At 35.8% G+C, this 19,635-nt stretch overlaps 1 protein-coding gene across 2 annotated transcripts; it reads right to left on the reverse strand.

Annotated features, from left to right (window-relative positions):
* Window positions 1–1,056: 1,056 nt before the first annotated feature.
* Window positions 1,057–11,697, reverse strand: ANKRD7 (ankyrin repeat domain 7). Of its 2 annotated transcripts, XM_020976032.2 has the most exons (8): window positions 10,888–11,697; window positions 9,785–9,874; window positions 7,659–7,773; window positions 7,366–7,539; window positions 4,845–4,951; window positions 4,410–4,547; window positions 2,588–2,717; window positions 1,057–1,118 (listed from the first exon to the last, which is right to left on the reverse strand). In XM_020976032.2, exons 1-7 carry the CDS (start codon window positions 11,148–11,150, stop codon window positions 2,612–2,614), a joined length of 993 nt encoding a protein of 330 aa, XP_020831691.1. In that variant the 5' UTR covers window positions 11,151–11,697; the 3' UTR covers window positions 1,057–1,118; window positions 2,588–2,611. The 2 variants fall into 2 exon arrangements, with proteins under 2 accessions (XP_020831691.1, XP_020831693.1); XM_020976034.2 differs by lacking the exon at window positions 9,785–9,874 and having other exon boundaries at window positions 10,888–11,694.
* Window positions 11,698–19,635: the final 7,938 nt, after the last annotated feature.

The following is a 19,635-nucleotide window of genomic DNA, read 5'->3' on the forward strand; positions in this document are numbered from 1 at the left end:
GGGAGAATAAGCCAGAGCATACTTGCTACATATATTTTTGGAAGTCAATCAAACCCAGAATCATGTATAGTAAGCTAATAAATGTTTGTTGACTAACTGAATGATATGCTATCATTCCCTTCAGTGAACATTCATTGTTATTTCTAGTCAGGCTCTCAGGCCAAGCATATCATTCCATTGCATTCTATCCTGTGCTCCCCTTGTAGTCCTCCCACAAAATTCCATTCCCCCCCCCCCAGTTTCTAGTTTATCATTAAGGTAGATCAGAGACTATATATAATTTCCCTGGCCCTTCTGATAATTCCATTCTATGTTCAATTTACAGGGAAATGATATAGCAGTTTTAAAAAATGAAACAAAGCTACCTCATTCTTAACCCTACCCCTGCCTAATAAGAGCCAGGTAAAATAATGTAGCAGTCCTTCAAAAAAAACAGAGGTCTGTATGTGCCTGGAAAGAAAGATCTATTTAAGAAAATTAAAAGAACTTCAGTAACACTGAACCAGAAAGAAAATGACACCTAATTTCTCTTGTTTGGGATGTTGGCCACCCAGAAAAGCTGACCTTCCTACTTTTATGCTTTGTCCTTGCCTCCTAGAATTTTAAAATAAAATACTAGAGCTGAAATAAATGAAAGAAGATGAAATGCCACAAAAAGAACATAAAAGATGAAACAGTAAAAAGTTCTGCTAAAAGTCAAATAAAATTCTCTTATCTAAACTAAAGAAAGCTAAAATTACTATTATCAAGAGCCTAGAACACCTGAGGATATGAAACTGTCTTTCTTCACGAAGGAGAACTTCCTAAAAGATTTACTGAAAGACCTTAGCACTCTAGACAGAGGCGGGGCCAATATCGTTTTGAACTTCTAAAGATACAATTTCTGATGTAAACCAGCTGATTAACCAAAGTCAGCAATCTGATAAGGCCTTGAAAGCTGCTTTTCCAGGCAGTCCCAGGCAAATTAGGAGAAGAAAGCAAGATACTTGCCTTCCTAGTCACAGCAAGTTTGGTTAGAATGTATACTCCAAAATTTGCTTTTAAAAAATGAAAATCGGACAGGAAAGTTATTTTTATTCTTCAACAGTTGTGCTATCTTCAGGACAGTTTTCTTGAACCTAAGACATTATTCACATGTTATTCATGACATTTTAAAAACAAATATACAACATGAAATATTAGTGGAAATATAAATAAAAGTATTCATCTCTAACAAAGAACCCTTGGGAACTCAAGTTTTGCATCATGAAATATTTAAAATGTCAGAGAAAAAATCATTTCCAGTTTTATTGGTATCTAATCCATGATTTTGTTCATGTTAATCTCTATGTTACTATTTATAAATATTTAAACACTAAGTTGCCTTTTCTTGAAAGCAAATTTCAATATATCAGAAATACAAATATACATACACAACTAAAATTAAAAAATCATTGTCAAGCCATTAACATGTTTGTGAATGTATATATTTATACATACACATAAACATAGATGGTTAAGGATAAAATAAAGTGGCATTTAACTTTTTTTTGCCCTGCTTTTGGCATCATTGGGGTATGTATTATATGATGAAAGTTCAGTGAGGTAATTTAACATTCTAATGATTTATGAATGGAAGCTTATTAATGCAAAAACAGAGAAGGCTTTTGGGCATTTTAATCTTCAGAAAGAAGATTAGTAAACTCAGATATATTCTTGAGTGAAGAAAAGTTATTTTAAAAAAACTTAATGTTTCTTTCCTATTTTCTTGTCAATTAGCCATAAAAATTTGGAAAATTCTCTTAGGTTAAAAAAAAATCTCAGGGAATGTGAAGGAAGATCCCTTAAATTTAGGATTTACATTTATATTGTCGTTAAAATATTCAGTCCTTCCAAGAAAGGAAGTATTAGGCTACGAGGGTACTAATTCTTTGGCTATGACAAACCACGAAAATAAGATATCAAATGAAATGGCAAATACTAAATAGAATAATATAATAAGCATCAGCAAATATTAGGTGAATGAACATGCAAATGAATGATATTTGTAAAATCACTTCGAAAATTTCAAAATTAAACAACTTATAGGAAGGCAATTCTATTAAACTCCTACTCTTATCCTTCTACAGCACTTGAAGGTTACCTTGCTCTGGCAAGTATGCCCAAGCAAGCTATGGGCCCAATAGTCAGAAGACAAACAATTCAATTTAGAAAGGCTTATAATCAGAGGCTGACTAATGAGAGATGACACATAAAAACAACACATAAAACCATCTCCTTAGGGCATGAAAAAAGTACCCACATTGATGAAGTCCTGAGTCATTTGAAATGCTGAAGCATATACATCTAAGGAATTATTATACTTTTAAAAACTAAATAAACAGGAAAGTAATTTGACATACATTCTTTACATTGTTTTCAAATGTCAGAAAATTTCATTGAGAATGATTATGAAGAACTTTACCTTAAAATGATGGTGCAAAAAGGACCAACTTTCTCTTTCTTTCAAAACACAGAGGAGGGAACGTAATTTCAAAAAATATATGCTAATGTAAAACCTAATTTCATTTCCTAAAAAATTAAACCGCTTCATCCATATTAATCTTACCTCCTTTGATTGTGGTAGAACCACTTAAGAAAACTTAATAGCAGAAATCCTCTCTGGATACCTCGTTTCAGGAAAAATGGGTTTGTTAAGGTTCTTCTGAATTTTATATTGAGAAATTAGTTCATGATGACTATTCACAAAAACAAAGAAAATTTATAAGAACATGTTGACCTTCATACAAATTAATTAATGATTAATACTGTCTAATTCTCAGATTAAAAGCTCAGAGACACCAATGCCCTATAAATATCAAAAGTCCTACCACCTTCATGGGGAGGTGAAGAGGGATGGAAAGGGAAGGGGAGAGAAGAAGGAAGAGGAAAGAAGTAAGAGGGGAAAGGAGAGAGAAGGGAAGAGGAAAGATGAAGAAATGGAAGATTCCTGATTATGCCATTTTCACAAACATTTACAAACTGCTTACTTTGTCCAGAATGATATGCCAGGCTAGAGAAAATAAAGAGGTGTAGCCCTGCTTTCATGAAACATTCAGTCCAGTAAGCATATGTGACTCAAAGATAAATAACTATAATACATCATGAGTATATAAGGAATGTATAATCAAAGTAATATGTGGAGTTTCAAAGATCATTCTATCCCAAGGGATCTGGAAAGGATTTCAAGAAGTAGACAGTAGATCTTTAAGAAAGTTGGGCCTGCTAGGTGACACAGTGAATAGAGTGTTGGGCCTGGAGTCAGGAAGGCTTAAGTTCAAATCCAGCCTCATACACTAGCTGTATGATGCTGGGTAAGTCACTTAACTTCAGTTTTCTCAACCAAAAATGGGGAAAACAATAGCACCTATCTCCCACGGTTGTTGTAAGGATCAAATAAGATCTTAACACATTGCCTGGAACATAGTAGATGCTATATTAATGCTAGCTAGTTTCATTATTACCAAGGAGATCAGCATCCATTTTGCAACTTACAGACTTAAGAGAACTGCCTGGAGCACTAAGTAACTTGTCCAGGCTTTACATAGCCAGTATGTATCAGAAGCAAGACTTCAATCCATGTATTCCTGACTCCAAGCCCAGCTCTCTATCCATTATACCATGCTGTCCTCTATTGTCATTCTTTATCTAATTTCATTAATGGAGTTATTTTTTAGGGGAATAATTACTCTAAAAATGGTATCTGCCAGACTTGCTATGAGTACTGATCATTGCAAATTGCTACCTATCTTTGTGAATTGTGGGGGGTGGGAGAGCACTACATCAATATAATTAACATTTACAATCATAGTGATAATAAACATCTCTGTCGAAAGTAGCTAGAAGTTACTTCTATAAGGAATTAATTAATTCCTCAAAATGGGTTTTCTGGCAAATGAATATCTTAAAGATTCATTGTATCCAAGACCATTCATTCTTAAAGATTTTTAAGCCCCAAGCAACTGTCAGGAATATGTAAGGCAAAATGATAATCCAAGACCTGAATGTAAGTCTTCTTCAGTCAGTTCCACAGAGCATCTAACACAACATCATTGGCTGTTAATGATGCTAATCCACCTGCCCCTAAAATTTCTAACTTAGCTTTCTTTGCCAACACTGATTATACAGACTAATATATAAAAGCTCTGTCTCTGAATTCTTAATCTTTATGTTTTATTGCCTTTAATTCCTACTAATTTGATGGCATTTTCAACATCAGATATGTTTACCAGAAAAATCTGATGTTCACACAAGATTTAGTGAACACAGTAAATAAAATCTACTTTAAATCTATGGATTATAATAACAAATTATAAAAGATTAAATTATAATTGGTTATAAATAATAGACTATAAAAGATGATTAGGGTTTTGAAGCATTAGCACACTAACATTGAATAACCACTACAAGTAGCGTATTCCTCAGCTGTCAATCCATAAATATCTTGGCGAGACAGGTCAACATCATGTTGTAGGAGAAGACTGACTATACCAATCGGTTCACCACCAACAGCAAGCATAAGGGCCGTTCTGGAATAAGAAAGATAACTTCTTTAGGGATTTTCTACAATTTTATATAGAGAAAAACAGAACTTGTTCCCCTATCTCTTGCTCTTCCTAGTCTTTTCTTTCCTTTTTCTCTCTGCTTACTTGGAGAGAATGAGGGGCTGCAGCACATGAGCAAAGGAAGCAGGATTAAGAAATAAATATGCGTTGGCGCTGTGTTGCCCAAAGAGAATTATTCACAATATGGAAGAAGAAGCAAAAAAAATCACAGTTCAAGTGCCAGTGGCTCCCAGCTATTTCATTTAACTTCAACAAAATTACCTCTGTAACTTATCTGAAGCATTCACATCTGCTCCTTTCTTCAAGAGAGTGGCCACCATTTCTGGGTTATTTTCAGTAACAGCAAGTAGAAGTGGTGTGTGCCCATTCTGCAAAAACATTTTAAAACACTTAACACAAAATGTCATAATTGCCATAATGCCTCCACAAAAGTTTGAATCAAATGCCATTTAATAAACTGGGCCTGATGACAGATGCTCCCTTGCTAATGTAGGTCTGAAACTGGATTGAAATAAGACACTCATAATCCAGCTAACAGTTTACTTAGCCATGGCAGAGAAAGGATATCCAGAATAGAGAAGGGATGTTTATTCAGTATAATGCAATTATTCAGCTGAGCATAGCTTTCTGATGTTCACACTCTGTGAAATGTTCTGTAGTCTCAGGGAGGGGTGCCAGGTCCTTGTATCCTGACCATAAGACACATTTAGTTGAATAGAGAAGGGACAGTAGAGATATTCTAAAGCTCAGAATGTATGAGAAGACTCAGAGACACCTCCTAAGTGACTAGAATACCAACAAGGCATCTACTAGTGAGGCTGTTGCTAGGGGAAGGGATCAAGGTATGGTTAGACAGGATAGAAGGTTGCCTGAGATATGAGAAGAAGATGCATGTCCTATCTCACAGCTTTCTTTCTTTCATCTATTTTTTAAACTAATTGTTCCCTTTAATTATTCTCACTAACTAATTAACTATTCCTGGTTTCTACCTGCTGAAATAGTACATGTATCGTCAGTGCCCTCTAAATTTTGATGCCCTGTGGAAAAGCCCTCACTGTTCCACCTTAGTTACAATTCTGGCTTTGCTACAGCAGCATGAGCTATAACAGTGCTATCACACCGGAAAGATGAAATGTGTCTGTTGTTCAAAGATCAGCCTAAATAAAGAGAGTCTCTTCACCAAAAAGTTAGGCATAAGATGACAAAATGTTTGGCCACAGATAGCAACAAACACATAAATGCCACATACTAAGTGTGCTGGGTTGTACTTTCCTTTGATGGCGTATGAAATCATGGGTCTGCGTGAAAGTATGTTGAGATTACACATCCTTAAACTTAAGTCACTTGTGATGAGGTTGGGGTGATAAGAATCACAAGAATGTCAGGGCACAAAGTGGGGTTGCCTAGAATGAATTCACACACCTGAGCTGTCTTTCAGTCAAGTGGAAAAGTTTTATTGCGATGCTAGAAAATAGGCAAAGTTCCTTTGGGGAACTTGCAAATTGATGAGGAGGTGCTAGAACTTATATGGAAAGGAACAGAGAAAAGGAATGGCCAGGATGCTAATTAGGCAACCTAGGGACTCCAAAGGAATATGCCAGGGGTCCTGGTGCCTTGGGAGAAGACACTTCTAATCTGTGGAGGGGAAATACAGGAGCCTGCAGAGATAACTTTGTTGATACCAGACATTGCGGGAAAGATGAGTTTTTGTTTAGCTGCCAGAAGCGTTGGTCGGAGATCTGGAGCCAAAGAGAGCCCTTGGATCAGTATTCCCTGTGTCTGTTCTGACAAAGGAGTTACAGGGTCACATGTTCTGCAACAAAGTAAAATTTTCTCACAGTGAGGGAGGGGCTGGATTACTTCCAGAGATAAGGTCTTAGGGCTTTTTGGGGTCCAGGTCCTATAACCCCATCATTTTCGCTTAGTATATATAAAACCACCAACCAAATACTTTTTTAAAGATAGTTTGGCTATGAAACACTTTTTTTTTTTGATTGACACATAATTTTTTTTTCCTTTAACTTAAAGTCTTGGAGAAGCACCTAGATTACTGGGAAATTAAGTTAAATTGCCCAAAGTCACACAGCCAGTATGTATTTCACATGGAAACTTAAACCTATCTCTTCTTGGCTAGAAGTTCAGGTCACCATCTAGGTGGGTAATGCTGCCTCTATGATTTTTACAATCTATCCATTAATAATTAATTTTAGATTTGGCTTGGGTCTTGGGGATAATCTTCAAGCTCTAGATACAACTGCAGGGACTTAAGGAGTCAAAAACCTTAAAAATAAGTAAAAGTTAATATAATTTACTTATATATCACATAGGACTTCCATTTTTGGTATTCTCAGTCCCTAAATACAACAGGTTGAAAACACAATCAAGTTTCTAGAGGATTAGTATAAAATGAGCCTCTCTAAATGAATGAATTCAATATATATGAACTCTTTCTAAAGATCACTGACAGAAGTTAACCGTTTGTAATGAATATTATCACATCTCATTTAACAGAACAGTTAGGTAGTACAGAAGAAAAAACCCAAGATTTGGAATCAGAGAATCTGGATTCCAATTTTGCTGTTACATACTACCTGTGTTCCTTAGGCAAGGTCACTATGTAATATAAGGTATTTTTTTTCCCATATGTAATATGAGAGAGATGGACTAGTTGCCCTCTAAGGTCCAATCTGTCTTAAAATCTATATAACTATGATTACAAAGTAAATATTTTAAAAAAAAATTAAGAAAGTTTTTTTGTTGTTGTTCCCTAATGAAAGGGTACCTTATTTTGTGCTTCAATGTCGGCTTTATGTTCAATCAGTTTATTCACTAATGACACATTATGCCCACAAGCAGCATAGTGAAGGGCAGTGTTTTTGTTGATATCCATAAGATTGGTTTCTGCTTTATTATCTAGAAGAATAGTTGCACATTTTTCCTGCTGACATTGTACTGCCTGTCAATACAACATGAAGAGATTATGAGTTCTGCAACTTGACTCTATATGCTAAAGATTTAAGTTTGAATGATACCTAAATTGGATACAGTTCATAGTTAAACATAATTCATACACACCTTAATCAAAGGAGATCTATTTTCACTGTCTCGGATATTTAATTTGCATTTTCTCGCCACTAAGAGGGACACAACATCTGGATATCCATTAGCACAAGCCAGGTGCAAAGGTGTCCTATAATAAAATAACAGACTACAAAGTTACAGAACAGATTGTACTCTCATCATTTAGAACTATACACAAAATAATAAAATCATATAAATGCAATGAGTATTTTAGTATAATATGTCTGTCCATGCTTTGTAAGAATTTCAAAATATTTACTATAGAGCAATTTATTGCCATTTGTAAAATTTACATTTGCTCTCAGTGCTTATCATTATAAATACCTATATACAATTGAAATAAAATTCTGACCTGCTCTGGCTTTAAGAAAAATTCAACCCAAGTAATTTGAAACGTTGAAAAAGTATACTATATATATATATAATATATATATATATATATATTTTAACTTTTGCTTATGGTAGGAAAAGTATACATATAGTAGTGTCCCTGACATGTTGGTTGAGCTAATTTAATTTTTCCCCTCCCACTAAAAGTCGATACAGCCATCCCAAAGATTTGATGGGTCCAAGGAAGCAGGGCTTGAGCAGTTGATTTTGCTTTACTGTTTTAAGGTTTACAAAGCCCAGTTCATAACAAGAAAGTGCCCATCACACTTAAGATATTGCCCTATTGATCTGGGAATCAAAACACCCTTCCAGCCAGACATGTTTCCAAATGGAGATGAGGAGAGCTGAATCTACCTGAACGAGGACTATATTCCTGCTGAATATATTTTCTATGCTACTATTAAATAAACATTTTTTAAAATTTCTCCCCTCTCTGCTTCTTGATACCTGAACTCCTACCCTCTTCTTCATCACACTGGATCTCAGAGTCCAACCCTGGGAACTTGGTCTATAAGTAATGTTCACCTTTACTCGCCTGGATCCAGGCAACCATACCACCCCAGCTTCAAACATATGTATCCTTGGATAACTTACTACTTCCTCACTTCAAATTCTAGCTTCCCTCTATGTGTTGTCTTCCTCATTAGAATGGAAGCTCCTGAAGAGTGAAGCCTGTCTTTCTTGCACAATCCGCACCAGTAAAATGAAAGTTCAATTAAAAAAAAATAAAACAATAAAATATATATTCCTAACTCTTAGCATAGTGTCAGATATCTAGTAAGCATTTAATAAATGCTTTTGAAAATTCATTCATTCACTTTTTGTTAGCTAGGTAGGCTGCAATTTTTTTTTCATTTTGTTCTAATCTTGAGCATGAAGCTGATGTATAAAAGGCCAAGCCTAAGATCACATTAGCTATTTTGACTGCCTTGTTGTTAATCTACTCTTGATTAATCATTTTGGGGCCCTTATTTAGTTATCACTGCTTCCTTGTGTATATTTTCACAAATCACCCCCTTAAATAATACATCCTTAGCTCTCAAGAAGCTTACTTTCTACTACGAAAATGCACGCACGTACACCAGAAATTAAATACAAGGCTAATTCAAGGAAAGAGAGAGTGTAATAACTACGTTGGGAGTGGGAAGCAGGATCATGGAAGTACGTCTTAAAGGAAGCAGCACCTGAGCTGAGTCTTTAAGGAAGCTTAAGATTCTAACAAGCTTCAGTAGAGGTGGGGAAGGGAAGAGCTAAAAGGTAAGTTTGGTTGAAATAGAGAGTGCAAAAAGGGAAATAATATAGGTAAGTCCAGAGAGGTATGTGGGAGCCAGATGGAGGGCTGCACGTGTCTCAGGGACACTCCCTGTCACTTAAGCAGTGAAATGACATGGTCAGACCTGTTTTAGAAATATTAAATTGTTTTTGTCATAACAAGTGGAGATAATTTATTTGACCACTGACCAAATCTCTATTGATAAAGATGGTAGAAAACTTTTCTTCACTAAATACGATTGCCCTTATCCATAAAAATATTCCATAAAAACATCCCCCTAAAATCTATGTACTTTGTATAGATTATTTTATTTGATCATAATAGCTCACATTTATGCAGTGTTTTGAGTTTTACAATGAGTTATCCTCATATCAACCCTATAAGGTGTCAGTCCCCAAGCTAGTAAATAATGTGAGCACAATTACTAAGATGAGGAGATTGAGGTTCTGAGACTTACCCAGGGAGAGACACAAAGATTGTGGTGGAGGTATGCCTCCACCCTTGGTCGTTGATCTCCATATCTTTTGCTCTCATTACTTGCAGCTGTCTGTTGAAATTATTTTGGAATTGGATTTTTGCACAGTATAATTTTATTTTTTTCATTAATAGTTATGCAGTCAAAAGAAGACTTAATACCCAGATCTTTTTTTCTAATACCCAGTAAAAAAAAAAAAAAGTTTGCACATGTTAAAGACTGTAACTTTTCTCTATTTTCAGGAAAAGCTCTGAATATTTTCTGACAACTCAAAACTTGGTTATTCACATGGTAGCTTATAGTTTCTCTCACAGTGCTTAGTTTCTATAACGATAACTATAGTTAATTACTCTTTTTCCCAGATTGCTAATTTTAAAAGGCTGGGTTAATCCCCAAATATCTAAGCGAGTAAATAAAGGATACACACTGACACATCTTCCACTACCTTTCAAATAAGATGCATCCATCTGGAGAAGCTCAGTAATATTTAGCTTTTCAGGGCTTCCTAGACCCAGGTGGTGGGAGACTTTAGGTGAGAAGCAGCCCAACACAATAGCTAATAGGGACAAGATTTAGACCTTTGATTTCATTGCTATATTGGAACTTCCAAGTAAGGGGACTCCCTCAAATAATGCAGGTTAGCATTTTCTCTGCAATTTACAATCTTCCAAGAGTTGTCTCTCAGAGCACTGAAAGGTTGGGACCACATAGTTAGCACGTAAGAGATCTAGGACATTGAACCTAGGTCTTCAATATTTCAGGGCCAACTGGCTCCCCACTAAACCACACTGCTTCTCTTAGCACTTACAGAGTGCTTTAATATTTGCAAAGCACTTCACACATTATTATCTTGTTATTTTAATCTTTTATTTCATTTGATTTTATTTGAACTCCCTCACTTGGACACCATACAGAATAGGATACCAAGGAGAGATGTTCAGAATTATAGATAAGTATTCTCTGTGCCCCCTTACCAGGAAAAGTGATGTGAGCAATGCTGGTCTCTTCCCCTTTCCCTCCTCTACCCTCCCCCCAACCCTCACAACACCAGCACTCTAACCAAGCCTTCGGTTCCTGTGTATCACCTATGTTCTTTATCCCGCTTGTCCAGGTCGTGTTTCTTGTACTGCAGATGATGCTGCACCTTCTCCAGGTCCCCAGCAGACGCAGCTTTGTGAAGTTTGCCCAGGTCCTTACACCGGATGCAATACCCTTGGGCGTTTGGGGGAGTGAGGATGGAGCTGCTACTCTCTGCACCCTTGATGCTGCTGCTGCTCTCACTTTGGTCGAAAGAAGGCGAAGAGGACAACTGTACTTTCTTTTTTATGGACCCAAAAAACTTCATCATGATGGCACCAAAAGGTCCCTCTGTATCAGTCTCGACCCTATTCCTCTCTCCAGACTACAAAAAAGCTTTCCGATATAGAGCTGGATAAAGCATAACGTCGTCTGTAACCCTGGCAACCCAGAGGTTGAGGGCATCGCATCTCTGGGAAGGTAACCGCCGGCTGAGTGCCTTAGAATTCAGATCGGCCGCGTCTGGAACCTCACCCCGAAGCCGGAACTAGTTAGGATGGTGTGGGATGGGGGTAGGGAGTGTCGCACCTTCTACTAGAACCAGAGTCATAGGGGAAATGTGGCAAACAGAGACCAAGTCTGGCAGAAGGCAGGCACTTTCACTGCAAACTCTGACCCAGGCAAAACTTGATGGTAAAATTCCTCTTTCTTGTTTATTCTCAATGATGGTCCTGTCCTCTGTGATTTCTGGTTCTCTCATTGTTTGGGGTAGCCTTGATCTAGATGTACTGTAGGTTGGCAATGGTCTTTCTAAAGACCAGAATTGGACACAGTACTTTAGATGTCTGATATATGTGTGTTTGTTTATACATACACAAACATATATAATATATTACATATGTATATAAATATGTGCACACACACTGAGAAATGTATAATATATGATCTTTGACTTGATAGAATCGTGATGACCACAAGGAACGAAGTGATATTCATATATACATGTACTGCAGTTATATATAATCACATCTATAAAGCTACATAATTACATATAAAATTATAAAGGTTATATATATCATATATATATGTTTATATGTATATACATGTGTGTATATATATGAGCATGTCAGAGCAACAAGATATGATCAGTGACTTCATAAAGGTATCATGTAAAGCACCATGGCCACACACACACACATATACACACATATACATATATCCACATATACATATATACACACACATATATGACTTCTATTAATGAAATCAGAAATCATATCATATAACATAGTTCACATATACTTATATGTATATAACTATATAGTTACGTACATATAACTACATATCTGAAACATAACATATATGTATATTAGTATGTTATATACTTACATAGTTATATATGTATAGCTTATATATAACTATATTTTAATATATATATATTATATATTATATATAACTATATTTTAATTAGTTATATATAAAACTATATGTACATAAAAGTCATATTATTTTACATGTATGTATAGTTTCATATATACTATATACGCATATAACTATGTAGTTATATATAACAATTTTTATATATTTTATATAAAGCACTAATGCTTTATATATATTTTATAGTATATTTATATATATTTTATAGTATATTTATATAATTTTATATATGTAGTTATATAACTATATATTCATATATGTAGTTGTATACATATATATATATATATATTTATCTATGTATGGGAAAGCTACGTGACATAGTGGACAGAGTGTTGATCTTGGAGTCAGGAGGACCTGAGTTCAAATCCAGGCTCAGATACTTACTAGCTATATGACCCTGGGCAAATCACTTAACCCTGTTTGCCTCAGTTTCCTCATCTGTAAAAAGAGCTGGAGAAGGAAATGACAAACTACTCTATTATCTTTGCCAAGAAAACCCCAAATGGGGTCACGAAGAACCAGACATAACTGAAAAATGACTGAACATATATCTATGTATATCACTTCCCTTCTTGTGGCCATGATGCTTCTACTAATGAAGTCAGAGATCATATTAACCTTTCTGTTTTCTCTGACATTGCTGACTGAAATTGAATTTAGAATCTACTACAATTCCAGGTATTTTCCACAATAACTACAAGCTAGCAATATTTCCTAATACCTTGTACTTGTGAGATTGATATTTTGAATGATAAGGCAGGACTTTACATTTACTGCTCTTTAATTTTATCTAACTCACCTCAGCCCAGCCTGCCAGCATCTTTTGGATTCTAATTGTCATGTTTATTTAATTAACTTCATGCCATCTGAAAATCTGATGTCTGTCCTCTACATGTTTATTCTCTCAATCTACCTTTCATGGAATGCATTCCCTTCTCACCTCCCTTTCTTTCTATCCTTTAATTCATCCAAGGCTTAGCTCAAGCACTATCTTACATGAAGCTTTTCCTAATCTTTGTCCACTTGCCAGTACCCTCCTCAAGAAGGCCAGTTTGGCTAGGCCAAAATGTGTGTGAAGAGGAATTATAGGTAATAAATCTTGAAAGGTATTTTCTTATTTATTGAACAAAGCAATATTTATAATAAGCATTTAGCACAGTGCCTTGCAGATATAGGTGCTAGGCGCTATAAAAATATTTATCCCCTTCCCCTACATAAATACGATCATACTAACACATAATTATTGGTCCTCACTTTGGAGACCACTGCTCTATACAGACCAGATCCAAGAGCAGAATGAAAATCTTCAAGTAAGTTGCTATAATACTAAACATAAGGTGCCCTACACAGAATGGGCTTTGCACTAGCCTCCTAAGTATGTGGGAAATTTTACTCAAGTAACTTAAAGACAATTTTAACTACATAAGACTAAAAAGTTTTACATAAATAAAACCCTATGTGGCTAAAATTTGAAGGAAAGCAGGTAACCCAGAAAAAAAAAATCTCAAAAGAAGTTTCTTTGATAAAGATTTCATTTCCAATTGACTTCTGGGAGCCAAGATGGTGGAGTAAGAAGTACGTTGCTCCCAACCTCCCTTACTGACCTCTAAAAACCCAGAAAATATCATCCTAGGAAAAACCCTGGAATAGCTGAGGCAGCAGAAAGATGGGGTGCAGCAGTCTTATAGCCCAGGAAGCTTGGGGGCCAACAGGAAAGGTCCCTCTTGCTCTGGTGGAAGAGGAGAAGTACAGGATGGGTGGCACCCCAGCAAGCCAGAAGCAAGCCCCACCTTAGCAAACCGGGGGAAGTTCCTGAACCCCAGGGTGGAGCAGGCAAGCACCAACACCAAGACCACCTTCCCTCTACCCCAAGTCCTTGCCACACGTAGGGGAACCAGTAGACTCCAGCTTGGAAAACCACCACATGTGGCAGGAGGCAGGCATTCTCCAGCACCCTCCATCCTCCCAGTCCTTCAGAACAACTCCAGGAAGCACAACGCCAGGAGGCATAATTCCAGGTGGGCAGACGTTCTCCAGCAGCCAAACCTTCCGGTGCTTCAAAGCAGCCTGGGTGATCTGGTGTCCTCCATGGGCCTGATCCCCTCCACCCATTCCACCGCCGTCAACAGCTTCAGTGTTGCTGACCCCAGCTCAACACCAGGTAAATTTGAGACCCCAACAGCCTCCAACTGTCAACACCTGAGACCCCAGCACACTAAACCAGTGACCAGGTTCCTGGCCCCCAGCATGAGAAGCTAGGGTCAGTGCCTCTTATGCTCCAGAAGATCTCAACTTAAAAAGTCAGGAAATAGGCAAACACCATGAGCAAAAAGCAGAAACAGACAATGACCCTATGGGGACAGGGAAGATCAAAGCACAAATTCAGAAAAGGACAACATTGTCAATATACCCCCATCTGAAACCTCAAAGGGGAATATGAACTGTTCTCAAGCCCAAAAAAACCTCCTTGGAAGAGCTCAAGATGGATTTTAACAGTCAAATAAAAGAGGTAAAAGAAAATTTGGGAAAAGAAATGAGAGGTATGTATAACAGAGTCAATAGATTGGGAAAAGAAGGACAAAAACTGACTGTAGAAAATGAGTCCTTAAAAAATACAATTGGGAGGCAGCTAGGTGACGCAGTGTTTAGAACACCGAACACTGAACACTGGCCCTGGAGTTAGGAGGACCTGAGTTCAAATCTGGCCTCAGACATATAACACTTACTAGCTGTGTGACCTTGGGCAAGTCACTTAACCCCATTGCCTAGCCAATAAAAAAAGAAAGAAAGAAAAGAAAAGAAAAATAAAATAAAATAAAAAAACACAATTGGCCAAATGGAAAAAAAAAAAGTATACTGAAAAAAAAAACTCCTTAAAAGGTAAAATGAGCCAAAAGGAAAAGGATAAAATCTAATTGAAGAAAACAATTTGTTAAAAATTAGAACTGAGCAAGTAGAAGCTAATGACTCTGTGAGACAACAAGAATCGGTCAAACAAAATTTAAAAAAATGAAAAAAATAGAAGGAAGAAAAAAATACCTCGATGGAAAAACAACAGACCTGGAAAACAGATCTAGCAGAGATAATTTAAAAACTATTGGTCTACCTGAAAGCCATGATGAAAAAAAGAGCCTGGATAGCAATTTTCAAGAAATCATCATGGAAAACTGCTCTGAGGTCCTAGAACCAGAGGGTAAAATAATCATTGAAAGAATCTACCGATCACCTCCTGAAAGAGATCCCAAATTGAAAACACCAAGGAATATTGTAGCCAAATTCCAAATCAGGTCAAAGAGAAAATACTGTAAGCAGCTAGAAAGAAATAATTTAAATATTAAGAAACCACAGTCAGGATTACATAGTACATTGCAGCTTCCACATTAGAAGATCAGAGGGCCTGGAATGTGATATTCCATAAGGCAAAGGAGCTTGGACAAAATCAAGGATCAACTACCCAGTGAAATTAAGCATAATCTTTCAGGGGAGGGGATGGACATTCAATGAAATAGGGGACTTGCAAACCTTCCTGATGAAAAGACCAGAGCTCAACAGAAAATTTGATCTTCAAGTACAAGGCTCAAGAGGGGCATAAAAAAGTAAATAGGAAAGAAAATAATATGTTATTCAATAAGGGCAAACTGTTTACATCCCTATAAGGAAAAATGATACTTGTAACTCTTGAGAACTGTATCTTTATTATGACATTTACAAGGGGCACACATAGATGGCATGGGTATAAGTTGACTTTGACGTGATGATAAAAAATCCAAGTGGTGGAAAGGGATTTTATTAGGAGAAGAGGAAAGGAGGAGGCAGAAAAGGGTAAATTGCATCACAAGAAGAGGCACAAAGAACTATTACAGTAGAAGGAAAGAAGGGAGGGAGATGAGCATTGTTTGAACCTTATTCTCATCAAATTGGGCTCAAAGAGGAAATAAAAGTATCAGGTATAGAAATCTAACATACCCTATAGGAATCAGGAGGGGAAAGAGAAGGGAGGAGGTGCATAGAAAGGAGGGCAGAATTAGTAAGGGTAAAGAGGAAACAAAAGGAGGGGGCTGATAGAAGGGAGGGCAGACAGAGGGAGGTGATGGTCAAAAGCAAAACACTAGTCAGGTGGGAAAGGGAGAAAGGAGAGAGAAAAGCATAAATGGGGGGAGAATAGGATGGAGACAAAGACACAGATAGTAATCATAACTGTGAATGTGAATGGGATGGACTCTCCCATAAAATGGAAGCATATAGCAGAATGGATTAAAAATCATAATCCTACAATACGCCATTTACAAGAAACACATTTGAAGGAGAGGAATATACACAGGGTAAAGGTAAGAGGCTGGAGTAGAATATATTATGCTTCAGGTGAAGTAAAAAAAAAAGTAGGGGTAGCAATCCTGATCTCAGAAAAAGCAAAAATAGATCTTATCAAAAAAGATAAAGAAGGAAACTACATCCTGCTAAAAGGCACCATAGACAATGAAGTAATATCATTACTAAACATATATGCACCAAGAGGTATAGCATCCAAATTCTTAAGGAGAAGTTCAGGGAGTTACTGGAAGAAATAGATAGCAAAACTATACTAGAAGGGGACCTCAACTTCCCCTCCTCTGAACTAGATAAATCTAACCACAAAATAAATAAGAAATAAGGTAAAGAGGTGAATAGAATTTTAGAAAAGTTAGGTATGGTAGACCTCTAAAAAACTGAATGGGGATAGAAAGGAATATATGTGTTCCTTGGTGGTACATGGTACATACACAAAAATTGACCATGTACTAGGGCATAAAAACCACACAATCCAATGCAGAAAGGCAGAAATATTAAATGCATCCTTTTCAGATCACAATGCAATAAAAATTATATGTAATAAAGGGCCACAGGCAGATAGACTAAAATAATTGGAAACGAATTAATCTAGTCCAAAAAAAAAAAAGGAATGGGTCAAACAACAAACCATAGAAACAATCAATAATTTCATCCAAGAGAATTACAATAATGAACCAACATACCAAAACTTATGGGACGCAGTGAGAACAATTCTTAAGGGAAGTTTTATATCTCTCAATGCTTACATGAATAAAATACAGAAAGGGGAGATCAATGAATTGGGCATGTAACTAAAAAAGCTAGGAAAAAAAATGAAAAATCCCCAATTACATACCAAATTAGAAATTCTGAAAATCAAAGGAGAGGTAAATAAAATTCAAAGTAAGAAAACTATTGAACTAATAAATAAAACTAAGAGCTGGTTTTATGAAAAGAAATTTAATAAACCTTTGGTTAATAAATTAAAAAAAAAGAAAGGAGAAAACCAAATTGCCAGTATCAAAAATGAAAAGGATGAATTTATCACCATTGAAGAGGAAATTAAAACAATAATTAGGAACCATTTTGCCCAACTGTATGCCAATAAATTTAACAATCTTAGTGAAGTGGATGAATATTTACAAAAATATAAATTGCCCAGATTAATGGATGAGGAAACAAAATACTTAAATAACCTTATTTCAGAAAAAGAAACTGAACAAGCCATCAACGAACTCCCCACGAAAAAAATCTCCAGGGCCAGATAGACTTACAAGTGAATTCTACCAAACATTTAAAGAACAATTAATTCTAATACTACATAAATTATTTGGGAAAATAGGCAAAGAAGGAGTCCTACCAAATTCTTTCTATGATACAAAAATGGTGCTTATACCTAAACTAGGAAGAGTCAAGAGAGAGAAGGAAAATTATAGACCAATTTCCCTAATGAATATAGATGCAAACATTTTAAATAAAATGTTAGCAAAGAGATTATAGCAATTAATCTCGAGGATAATACACTATGATGAGGTAGGATTTATACTAGGGATGCAGAGCTGGTTCAATATTCTGAAAACTATCAGCATAACTGACCATATCAACAGCAAAACTAACAGAAATCACATGATTATCTCAATAGATGCAGAAAAAGCATTTGACAAAATATAACACCCATTCCTACTAAAAACACTAGAGAGCATAGGAAAAAATTGTGGCTTCCTTAAAATCATAGGTAGCATCTATCTAAAACCATCAGCAAGCATTATCTGTAAGGGGGAGAAGCTAGAAGCACTTCCAGTAAGATTGGAGGTGAAACAAGTATGCCCACTAGCACCACTGTTATTCAATATTGAACTAGAAATGTTAGCTTTAGCAATAAGAAGAAAAAGAAATTGAAGGAATTAAAATAAGCAAAGAAGAAACAAAGCTATCACCCTTTGCATATGATATGATGGCATACTTAGAGAATCAAGTAAAAATTACTTGAAATAATAAATAACTTTAGCCGAGTTGCAGGATACAAAATAAACCCATGGAAATCATCATCATTTCTACATATTACTAACAAATTCCAACAGCAAGAGACAGAATGAAAATTGCTTTTAAAGTTACTGTAGACATTATAAAACATTTGGGAATATATCTGCCAAAACAAACCCAGGAACTATATTTAGACAATTACAAAACACTTTTTACAGTCTAAATACTTGGAAAAATATCAGTTGCTCCTGGGTGGGACAAGCTAATATAATAAAAATGACAACTCTACCTAAATTAATTTACTTCTTCAGTGCCATACCAATCAAACTACCAAAAATTATTTTATACAGCTAGAAAAATAATAACAAAATTCATCTGGAAGAACAAAAGCTCCAGAATATCAAGGGAATTAATAAAAAGAAATGTAAGGGAAGGCAGCCTAACTGTACCAGATCTTAAATTGTATTATGAAGCATCAATCATCAAAACTACTTGGTACTGGTTAAGAAATAGATTGGTGGATCAGGTTAGGCATGCAAGACACAATAGTCAAGGACTATAGTAATCTACTGTTTGACAAATCCAAAGACTCCAGCTTCTGGGATAAGAACTCATTATTTAACAAAAACTACTGGGAAAACTAGAAAATTGTATGCCAGAAACTAGGCATAGACCAACATCTTACACTCTACTCCAAGATAAAGTCAAAATGGGTACGTGCTTTAGATATAAAGGCTCATACTATAAGCAAACTAGGAGAGCAAGGAATAGTTTATGGAGAACACAAGAATTTATGACCAAACAAGAGAAAGAGAACATGATGAAATGCAAAATGGATGATTTTGATTATATTAAATTGAAAAGGTTTTACACAAACAAAGCTAATGCAACCAAGATTAGAAGGGAGGCAGAAAGCTAGGAAAGAATTTTTATAACCAATGTCTCTGATAAAGCCTCATTTCTAAAATACATAGAAAACTGAGTCAAATTTATAAGAATACAAGTTATTCCCCAATTGATAAATGGTCAACGGACATGAAGAGGAAGTTTGCAGATGGAAGAAATTAAAGCTATCTATAGTCATATAA

The sequence above is a fragment of the Phascolarctos cinereus genome, unplaced genomic scaffold (genome assembly GCF_003287225.1).
Source record: "Phascolarctos cinereus isolate Bilbo 61053 unplaced genomic scaffold, phaCin_HiC Scaffold_1;HRSCAF=81, whole genome shotgun sequence".
Lineage (NCBI taxonomy): Eukaryota > Metazoa > Chordata > Mammalia > Diprotodontia > Phascolarctidae > Phascolarctos > Phascolarctos cinereus.